Consider the following 11,385-nt stretch of genomic DNA (forward strand, 5'->3'; position numbering starts at 1 on the left):
GACTTTGAGCTCGAGTTTGGCTCAAATTCGACAAGTTTTTGGCGACGTTGAGATAGACTTGAGATCTAATTTGTTAAAATTATGTTAAGAAAATTTGATAATTTGATATGTAAATAACCAATAAATATAACTTTAAATTAAATATGATAATCAATAAATATAGCATTGACTTGAAAATTAAGTAATAAGAACTTTAAATTACAATAAACATAATATCATCCACCATACAATAAGAAAATCAAATTATTTGTCTTGTTTTCAAAATACAACATAATCAGAATTATAGCAAAGATGTTTTCAATTAAACTTCAAACTAGCTGCTCCAAATATCAACCTGCAATTTGAAATTACAGTATTATTTAGTAATCATAATTATATATTCTATCACAATTATCAACTTATAAGTATAGAGACTTATCATTTAAACTCAAATTTATTACTCAGTTAAAGATTATAGTTAGTCAATTAATGTACCATTTAGTTGATTAACTATTTGATTGTTCAAATAATACTATTTCAACATATATTTGAGTAAAACAAGTTTATAATTGATTAACCCTTAAACATTATTAAAAGAAAAAGTTTGTCGAATACAACATTTGTTACTCAATTAAATATTTATTTACTCAATTAAAATTATAATTAATCTATTAAATTCATACGTTAAATTGATTAACAAGTCATAACACATCTTATTATCAACACATTCTAGTAGAGAAAGTGTATTAAAGTTTTGAATTTAATTTCTTATTGTCAAAACATTTTTAAAATCAAACTCAACAAAATTAAATGATATTATTTTAATAATTTAAAATTTGATAATTTTATGTTAAATACTATTTGTATAAAATTATAAAAAAATTCATTAATATTTTATAAACAAACATATTCATAAGCTACATGCAAACTTATAATTGAGCTTGCTTGCGAGACTAATTGAGTCAGCTCACAAGCTGACGAGCTAAGATTTACTGAATTTAAATTTAATTTATATACAAATCGCACTTTGAAGTTAGATTTAAATTTGACTCATTTATTTTAACAAACAAATTTGAATGACTTTTTATCAAATCGAACACTAAGCAGCTCATGAACGATTCAACACATTTGAACCCCTAATAAAAACTAGAAAAAGAAAATCATCTTTCTTGTTCTTTTTACTTTTCTAATTTATTTTATTTTTGTTCTATAATTCTTAACTACCTTCCTTATTTTAGTATATTCTAATCTTAATTTAAATCAGAATTTATCTCTTGAGTAGTTCATCTATTTATTTTTTTTAATATAAAAAATTCAAAAGATTCCTAATACAAAGATAGCCTTTGACCCTAACTAATGCACAAATAAGTCCTCAACCCAGCTAGGTGTCCAAATAAATTCATTGTGAACTAAAATTCGAGACTTAACTCTTTTAATAGATACAAATAATTATATAATTTTATACAAAAATAAAATTTAATTCACTATCTTATAATATCCCACTTTCAAACACATGATAGGTATCTACACTACCTGAAGGATTTAATTGGTCTCTTTGTTGATTAAATATATTCTTTTTACTTCTCTCAATTCTAAGTTTTATTTTAGTCATTATAATCAATCCATATATATAGTATATACACATCATAAATCCATAATTTATTTCTACACTACACTCAATTTTAACATTAATTATTTTTAAAAAATTAGTAACACTTACTCGTAAATTAAAATAATTATTTTTTAATAATAATTAATAGTTTACGACGAGATGTTACTAACTTTTTAAAAACAATACTTGTAAAAACTTTGATCAAGAAAATAATTCTACACACTTTTTTGAATAAACAATAAGATAAAAGCAGGAACATAATCTTTATATTTATAAAATTAATTTTTTGAATTCTAGAATTTGAGTGATAAGTGACAACACAAAATAAATAATGTGATCTTAACATTGTCATTTAACAATTTAATTTGAACAAAGTATGCTTGAGCTTGACATATACAATCAAAGTTAGTAGATCACATCACACGATAAGACAGTTGCATTGAATGATCGTTACTATGATCACATAATATAACAGCCACATTGAATGGACGGGCTAGGGCAATCCAAATTGCCAATCAGCAGAAGGATCCCGATTTGATCCAGATTCACAAACCCTGATCCGTATTTAAATTCGAACCAGATACACCATATCCAGTTATATAATATATAAACAGTCCAGACAGGAACACGAGAACTTACCTTCTCATGAAAAATGCTACTTAGCACATGGAACACTCTTATATTAGTGTATGAATGTCACATAAAGTATCACTCTTCGAGAGTGTCCGAATAGGATTTCCGCCGTTTCATATACACAGTCGACGAAAGGCTAGACTGCGCTTTGGTTGCATAAAATTGCATTGTAGTTTCACGCAGCGGGGAATCAAAACGGCACAAGAACGAACTTACTATAGTGTATACATAGATATAGATAGTCATGATGCTATGTGTCTCAGGACTTTGACAGATGTTCCTGTCAATACCCACAAGATAGAACACAACAATACAAAAACTGATAACAACACGAATCTCCTATCATACTTACTACTGCTGAACCTTCTAGGGGCAGATGCAGGGCTCCCGGAAGTGGTTCGGGTGTCGCCAGCACTCATTCTCATCCTGCCAAAGCTAGACATCCGTCCCAAAGCCCGATTCATCAGGGCAGTGCCCTCTGAGGCTGATGCCGGCGTTGTTGGTATAGATTCCACGAAGTCCCATAGGGTAGAAGAAAACCACGAGTAGACACGGCCATTCTCTTGGCCACTTGGATTTTGAGTTTGAGTTTGAGTTTGAGTTTGAGAACTAGCGTCAAATACCACACCTAAAATGACCAAAAACCGCTAATATTAGGAAAGAGCACATTCCACCATGTTAGCAAAAGAGCTCTTGAAGCTTGGCTTAAACTCCCCCTTTCCCACTGGGGCACAAGAGTTCTCGCCATGTAGATGATGACAATGTCTAGCAAAATCATCCATCTGATCAAGAGCTCTGAGAATGTTAGCCAACATAGAAAGCATATTGTACAAAACAGCACATGTATACACACACACACACACACACACACATATAGGATCATAGCCTCAGTGGTCACCAGGAATAATAAATGTAGCCACCAACAGTTTCAGGAAGGTGTATACCTGAAATTGGTGGAGGAATGGTCCCGGATTCTGCAGGAGTAACAGCACTGCTGTTGCTCTTATACATCCACAACTGACTATCACCACCAGCATCAGGCTGCACCCGGTAATCCACCTGGTTAACCCGGTCACTCTCAAGATGGTTATAGTATACATGCGCAACATGGTGCTCAATAGCATTCCAATGTGAGTGTGGAAGCGGGTTCACTACTTCATTCTCAGGATTGTTTAGACATGAATTAGGAACAAGGGTTACCATTTCACTCCCACTATTGTTTAAGTATGAGTGAGAAACTAGTTCTGGAACAGGACCCATGTCCCGGATAAACATGGCTGCATCCTGGATTATATCTAGATCCAGATCTAGTTCAGTTAAACCATCAACATCCTCAGGTTGTGGATTCTCAACAGGTTTATGAACGTTTTGAACTGTAGGTTCTGGGCCACTGAGATCATCCATTTCAAGAAAATCTTCTAAGAAGTCCTCCTCTACTTTCTGAGGTTCCTGTCTATAAAAGCTCGGAGCAGAAGTGACCTCAGAAGTCTCGTACCGTTGGACCTGAGAGTTTTCTGACAGAGAGGGATCAAAACTAGCCCATAAATCATTTTGCTGACCGCTTTGGTTGTTTACAATGTTCCTTCCGTGTAAATTGGCTTCCTTCAAGGAGTGATCCACCAAGGTACTTTGGCCATCTTCATCGCCAACAATGTCCTGCAGTGAATAACCATAATCTAAGGTGGGAGGCAGTCCATGTAAATGACCTTCTGCAAGTTGCTTAATAAACTCCTCCAGGTCATCAAATTGGGGCTGTTCTGGACTGTTGGCTTTGGTGTTATCAACAAAAGGCATATCAGTAACCAGCTTGTCAGGATTCTCCTGGACAGAAGGAGTATTATCACACGTGTTCTCATCATCCAGCCATTCTTCTTCTCTAAAAGGGGCTCCATATTGCTCACCATTTTTGGGACCAGGTCCACTCTTTTTGAAGACCTTATACAGAGCATAATAATCCTGAGCAGTTGGGCATCTCCCAAGCTCTTCTTCATCCAGAGTATACTCATGCATCACCCAATCTGTGCGTTCGCCTGAAGGGGCACGGCCTTTGTAGAAAACAAGAGTTTTCTTCACACCAACCAAACGGGAATTACATTTTATGGTGCGGTCTTTCCCAGTGGCTTTCCAATACCCACGCCTGGTTGCCCTATTTGACCTTGCGCCATTTGGATACTTCCTGTCTCTTGGGCTAAAAAAGAACCATTGCCTGTCACCAGTTTTCAATTTGGATTGCCCTGCAGGAAAAATTTTGAAAAAAAAAATGTTAATAAATTACCCAGAATATTGGCTGAAACTTAATTTTTTCAATCAAACAGATAGTTCCTGCCTAACCCTACAGAAAAAGGTACAGATTTAGAATCTTAAACAAATTGCAAAATAGACAAGCCATAAACCTGATTGACATTGCAGAATAAACAAATTGCAAAACATTGCATCTATATATACTTCAAAAATCATTAATCCTAGACATTGTTCCCATAAACCAGATTGACTAACCAAACAATAGCTCAATTTAATGGAATATGTACCCATATATTGTGATTTTCTTTCCTCTAATTAACGCCACTGCAAAGAAGTTGCTGCCGGATGCTTCAGCACACGCTACAGCAAGCCACATATATAATAAAGTGTACGCAAATATAATAATCACCGGCACTAAACAACCAAAACAAAACGCAAAACGCAAGCGACAAATCCACGAACAAGTAGACAATATTTCAATCCCAAAAGAAATCAAATCCCCCGACTAAACAGATAACACCAATCAAACACAACACTGACTGACCAATCCAAAACTCAACCCACCAAAACCTATCAATGAACATGCAATATAATAAAAAAAAAAAAAAACACCAACGGAAACAATCAAACAAGCTACAAGAGCAAAGTTAACGAGCACAGAGATGCTGCAGATCAACAAGCCTACACAAATATGCGTTCACTTCAATTAGATTACAATCTATTCAAACTTGCGAAGCAAAAAGGCATGGATTGGTACCAGGCAACTCCTCGGGGTCCCATTTGTAGACGTCGACCTCGCTGATGATGTCGAGCTTCAGGCGGCGACGGCAGATCTTCCTCTTGAGATAGTACAGCACCAGTTCCTCGTCCGTCGGATGGAACCTGAACCCCGGCGGCCAACACCCCGAGACATCGAAACACGACGAATCGCGCGAAACCGTCATCGATCCAAATACAACTCAACCTAACAATCAAAGCCAATTCCGGCAATCAAAATCGGAATCGGAATCAAAATCAGAATCGGAACCGTGAATTACAGCGATTGGAAACCGATCGATTCAATCGATCGACCGATCAAGAGAGAGAACGTGAGACGAAGACTAGGGTTTGGGAATGGGGAGTGGGTCAAAGAGTGAATATAAGTAAAAGGATGAGGGCGAGAGAGTGAAGTGATTGGAAGCGGACGTGAAGCTTCCTAGTGATTGGGTTTAGTCGGAAGGGGAGCCGGGATCCGCTGGGGCAGTATTTTCGTGAGGTCGCCAAAATGTCAAAGCAAATACTAGTTTTTTATTGGTTTAGTCTATGGTCAGTGCAGGGTTATACGATATACCTGATCCACCCAACCGGTGCTTTTAAGTGCGGGGTCATAATATGGCGTGTTTGGGAAGATGGAATCTTCGGCCTTTGATACAGTTGTTGCTTTGACTTCCACATTAGAGGAAAGATGCTAATTGCCCTCTCACAGTCCGGTAGCATCCTTATCTTTTTGAGTACTGAACCATCCTCCACTGTTAGGCCCACAATATTAGTAAAAAATATAAATCAAGAAATTTAGTAACTACTTTCGATCTTTGGTACACCCACTGACGTGAGGGTAAAATGTCTTTTTCATTCTCAAGATCATCCTTAATTGCTGGGTTATGTCCCTGAAACAAATTCATATTTTTGTTTCTATATGTGTTTTTTGTGTGATTATCTGAATTTTACCTTATTCCAATAACACCTCAATATTCGCATTTTTAAGATAATTTAACTCTTATATTTTAATTTTTTAATATAATAACTTAATTTTTTTGTTATTTCAATTATTACTTGTATTTTTGAATTATTTTAACTCATATACTTTAAAGTGTAAAAAATATGATTAAATTGACACATCTCAATTTATTTTTTCTTTTTTACATATTAAAATATATGAGTTAAATTGATTCAAAAAATACAAATATATGAGTATAATTGAAATAATAAAAAGTTTAAATTGTCACATAAAAAAAATCAAAGTAAACTGGTTAAATTAACTAAAAAATGTAGGTTCAAAAATGTAACTAAAATAACAAAAAGTTTGAATAATCATAAAAAAAAATACAAGAATAAAAATATGAATTTAGCTAATATTTTTTAACAATTAGATATTAATATATTATATATTTATTGACTATGGTTATAACTAATTCCTAGCACTCTGTTCAAAGTTAAATAGGTGTGGTGGCTGTCTTTGAACTTGAACTTTTTTATAACTTATTCAACCTTTAAAAGTAAGACTTGACCTCTTGTTATATTTTTTAATACGATAAATCTATTTGAATAGAATTTATTCGAATAGAAAGATATTTAGTGCTTATTTTATATTATTTTATAATATTTTAATTATATTAAATAAAATAAAAAAAATAATTTTAACCTTATAAAAATTCTAACTCTTCACTCGTTTAAAACTCTCGCCTAAAACTACTGCCCAACATATTAAAGCTGCACATTTCCAAAGCAAAAAAAATAATTATGAAAATAAATAGTGACAATCATGACACTTAAATGGCAGTACACTATTGGTTGTAATCAATATATTCTCTTTACATTCTTTTTCTATTTTATTTTATTCATGAATTATTTTACTTTGTTTGAACTGATTGACGCATGAGATGACTAAAGATATCAAATGATAAAAATATTTTCATCTTGAAATTACTGTCTTGCCTTGAATTAAACGGACGGACTTTATCTATGTTGAAGTTCGCCCACACTGGGCGGATTGCATCTAAGATGCAGCAGTACCGGCAGACTATATCTTATATGTAGCCCGATGCTGCATCTAAGATGCGCAGCGGACTGCATGTTAGATGCAGTCCGTTGCGCATCATGCAGCCCGCCAGCAAGCTGCATCTTAGATGCAGTGCTTGGCGGGTTGCATCTAAGATGTAGTCCGCCAGCACTATATCTGGTGGACTGCATTTAGATGTAGTCCTACTAGAAATTGGGGGTTGTTTGAATTACTGGGCGGGTTTCATTGCTGATATTTTTGTTATTTGATATCTTTAATGATCTCGTGCGTCAATCAATTCAAGCAAAGTAGAATAATTTGTATTTAAAACTATTATGACTCTTGAGATTCTAAAAATTCATTAAATAAAGTGAGAGACTAAAATTTAAATTTAACAAGGAAGAGAGATAATGAAATTTTGAATTATGACTAAAGAAGGTATTGTTGGTAAATAAAATATTAAATGACATAATTATCCTAACGTCAATAATTGAAATGACAAAAAAAGACAATTTTATCTGGATAGGTTCTATCCAAATAGCAAGGTCATTTTTAATAATCAAATCAGTCTCGATATTACAAGCAGAGTATGAAAAGCATTTGCAATAAATGGTTCACTTATTTTTAGAGTTTGTGCCTTTATATTGACATATTGCAAGCTAAGAGAGAGTTATATAATCGTGTCATATAAAATGTCAAATCTCAACCCATAGCCAACCAAGGTAGGGATTTGGGCTCGAAAACGAACTAATCAAATTATTTGAGTTGAATCATTTTTGCTTGAGTTTAGACTCATATCCCAACTCGAATATTTGAGGACATGGGTCATCTTTGAAAATTTTCAAGGAGGGGTATTTTAATAATTTCACATAGGGCAAAATTCTACTTATCATTTATATTGATGTAACGTAAAATACAACAAATCAATATACAAAAGTTATAAATAAGTGTCCAAATAATATATGCTAAACCTATTTATTTTCCCTCTTATATTTGTTTTAGACATGCAGTTGGGTCATAGAATCTTGCTCTTTCATTTGGGGCAAAAAAAGTGATTGTGACGAGTGATTCCATTCACACTTGGGATGATTGTCTTTGCGTGATGTCCATCGCTTGTGTTTTCAATTTTGATAGAAGGGGTAAATTGTAGGTGTGAGACTTTGCCTTATTATATAGGGCGAGAATTGAATTCACGATCTACCGATGCGAACCCTACATATCACTTATTCGACCGCTCAATTTATATTCTGAGAGCATGATTCCATTCACACTTGAAGGATTAAAAGGATGGCATGTTTGAAAAAGTTATAGATTTTAAGATTTTTATTTTTTTTATTTTAAAACTTTATAATGGAAATAGTGGTTGTGTTAGTTTTTTTTTTAAATAAAAAAAATATCTAAAATATTCGAGTTTCGCTCAACTAATCCCCAGGGGCGGGTGACCTTATCCCTAATGGACTCTTCGAGTAAATTCGAATGCGGACACAGTCTATACACACTCAAAATTAGACATTCGGTGTAGCCCTTACGGGTTTTATCTTCTAGCATTATTGTTGTCTTCCAGCTAAATACTGCATTCCAACAATAAATTTGCCTTCCAAGTCATCGTACTGATTCAAACATCGATACTCCATATAAAACTCCAAATATTTTACCACTACACCATGCTCGTAAAGACTTCATTTTCATTTTTTTCATTCTTGCATAAGTGGTCGAGCCACCATCATTTCCCTCCCTCCCTGCCCAATTAAAAAGGCCTTCGCTATTATTGGTTGGTGTCGTCGATCATCACGACGTTTCTGGTGACCTCGAGCAATTCTGACCCTCTCGCAATGAAAACCAACAAATTCAAGGAACTCGGGCAAATTCAGTTGTCCTTTGATAACCAAGAGTAGTTTGGGTTGTCCTTAGAGCAAATATTTACAAATTTGATGTACACAAAGCAAATCCAATTGTCCTTACAACAATTTGTTGGCAAAGACCTATAAATCTAACAAACACATGGTGGAACCGATCGTCCTCAAGGACTTAAGCAAATATGACCATTTTCATAATGAACTCACTAAATCCAAAGAGTTTCAGGCTCTCTGCTATAGATCCGATGACACTTGTACCTACCCTATAAGAGTTGATTCCTACTATTAAAATAAGACTAAAACTTTATTCAAACTTTTAGGGTTATTTTCTTCCGTTTTGAATTTTGAATTTATTTTTGATTTTGTGTTTTGAGTGTTTATTTTAAGATTACTAAAAACGTGTTCTTTTTGTCTTTAGTAGTTTCTGAGTTTTGAAATTTTTGAGCATATTTGTAATAAAAATAACTAAAATGACTTTTTATTATTTTGAGTTCTATTTATAATTTTTTTATTTTTAAAAATATTAAAATAAACACGTTTGTACTGTTTTAAAAAATTAAAAATTAAAAATAACAGAAAAATAATAAAGAAAACAAGGTCTAAATCTTCTAGTTTTTCTAAAAGATTTACATATTATATAGCCCAAGTAACCTGTCTACTCTTTCGCAAGTCCCTCAAATACTAAAAATTTAAAACATATGCTCTCTCACATTTACAAATTTAATATTTTATTTAAACAATAATAATAATAATAAAAGAAAAATTGTGTATGCATCAACAAAATGTTCAATAGCATCCAAATAGTTAACATCAACTCATTTAAAATATTTTAAATTATTATTATATTTTCTAATATCTTAAAATAAAATAAAATAGGAACTCTAAGTCGGGTCATCTGATTCCGGGCTCAAACAGACCACGAGCGGTCCGAGGTGATAGTTGGGTCGATCTAAACTTGGGCTTTGAAATAAGAGAACAATACAAAATCCAAACGGTTATTTTATCTGATTTGGGCCTCTTGTAATTGAATCAAAATCCAAGTTTAATAGGCTATGTAACACTAACAGGCCGAACATATCCATTTGCTTAGGCAACGAGGTCCTTCTGTTCTTTGTTTTAGAAAAAAATAATTAAATTTAATTGGATTGAAATTATCGATTCGGTTCGGCTCAAGATAAGGGTTAGTTCGGTTTAATTTTTAAGGTTTTTTTTAGTCAAATTCATATTTTTGCTTCTGTATGTATTTTTAGTGTGATTATCTAAATTTTATTTGTATTTTTTAGATAATTTAATTATTGTATTTTAATTTTTTTACGTAATAATTTAAATTTTTTATTGTTTTAATTACATGTACCTACATTTTTAAATTATTTTAATTCATATACTTTGAAGTCTAAAAAAGATGGTTAAATTGACTTATTTCAATTTGTCTTTTTTTTTTATATATTAAAGTACATGATTAAATTGATTCAAAAATGTAAATACACGAGTGTAATTGAAACAACAAAAAATTTGAGTTATTATATAAAAAAATCAAAGTAAATGAATTAAATTAATTCAAAAATATAGGTTTAAAAATGTAACTGAAATAACAAAAAATTTAGATAACTACACAAAAAAAAAAGTACAGAGACGAAAATATTAATTTAACCAACATTTTTTTGACAAATATATATTAATATAATATATATTTATTGACTATGGTTATAACTAATTCCTAGCAACTCTGTTCAAAGTTAAATAGGTGGGCTAGTTGTCTTTGAGCTTGAACTTTTCTAAAACGTAATCAACCTTTAAAAGTAAGACTTGACCCCTTGGTATATTTTTCAATAATCAGATTAGTCTCGATAAAACAAGTAGAGCATGAAAATCATCCGCAATAAATGATTCACTTATTTTTAGAATTTATGTCTTTATATTGACATATTATGAGTTATGAAAGAGTCATAATCGTGTCATATAAAAAGTCAAATCTCAATCCGTGACCAACCAATATTGGTAGGAATTTGGGCTCGAAAACGAACAAATCGAATTATTTGAATTATATTTTTTACTTAAATTTGGATTCATACTCTAACTCGAATATTTGATGACACAGATCATCTTTAAAATTTTTCAAAGAGAGGTGTTTTAATAATTTTGCGTAGATCAAAACTCTACTCATCCTTTATATTGATGTAACCTAAAATACAACAAATCAATATACAAAAGTTTTAAGTGCCCAAATCCTATATTCTAAAACTATTTATTTTCCTTCTTGTATTTGTTTTAGACAGGCAGCTGGGTCATGGAATCTTGCTCTTTCA

At 32.5% G+C, this 11,385-nt stretch overlaps 1 protein-coding gene across 1 annotated transcript; it reads right to left on the bottom strand.

Moving 5' to 3' along the window:
• Positions 1–2,231: 2,231 nt before the first annotated feature.
• Positions 2,232–5,634, bottom strand: LOC127790642 (NAC domain-containing protein 17-like). The gene is made up of 3 exons (XM_052320227.1): positions 5,223–5,634; positions 3,169–4,458; positions 2,232–2,852 (listed from the first exon to the last, which is right to left on the bottom strand). The coding sequence occupies exons 1-3, from the start codon at positions 5,407–5,409 to the stop codon at positions 2,467–2,469; spliced, it is 1,863 nt and encodes a 620-aa protein (XP_052176187.1). The 5' UTR covers positions 5,410–5,634; the 3' UTR covers positions 2,232–2,466.
• Positions 5,635–11,385: the final 5,751 nt, after the last annotated feature.

This window comes from Diospyros lotus, chromosome 14, assembly GCF_014633365.1.
Source record: "Diospyros lotus cultivar Yz01 chromosome 14, ASM1463336v1, whole genome shotgun sequence".
Taxonomy (NCBI): Eukaryota; Viridiplantae; Streptophyta; class Magnoliopsida; order Ericales; family Ebenaceae; genus Diospyros; species Diospyros lotus.

Excerpts from the sequence above, each read along its gene's own strand:
- LOC127790642 (XM_052320227.1), bottom strand. The coding sequence starts at position 5,409 with ATGACGGTTTCGCGCGATTCGTCGTGTTTCGATGTCTCGGGGTGTTGG. Across the intron at positions 4,459-5,222 it reads GGACCCCGAGGAGTTGCCTG|GGCAATCCAAATTGAAAACT; the intron begins GTACCAATCCAT and ends TTTTTCCTGCAG. Across the intron at positions 2,853-3,168 it reads CATTCCTCCACCAATTTCAG|GTGTGGTATTTGACGCTAGT; the intron begins GTATACACCTTC and ends TGGTCATTTTAG.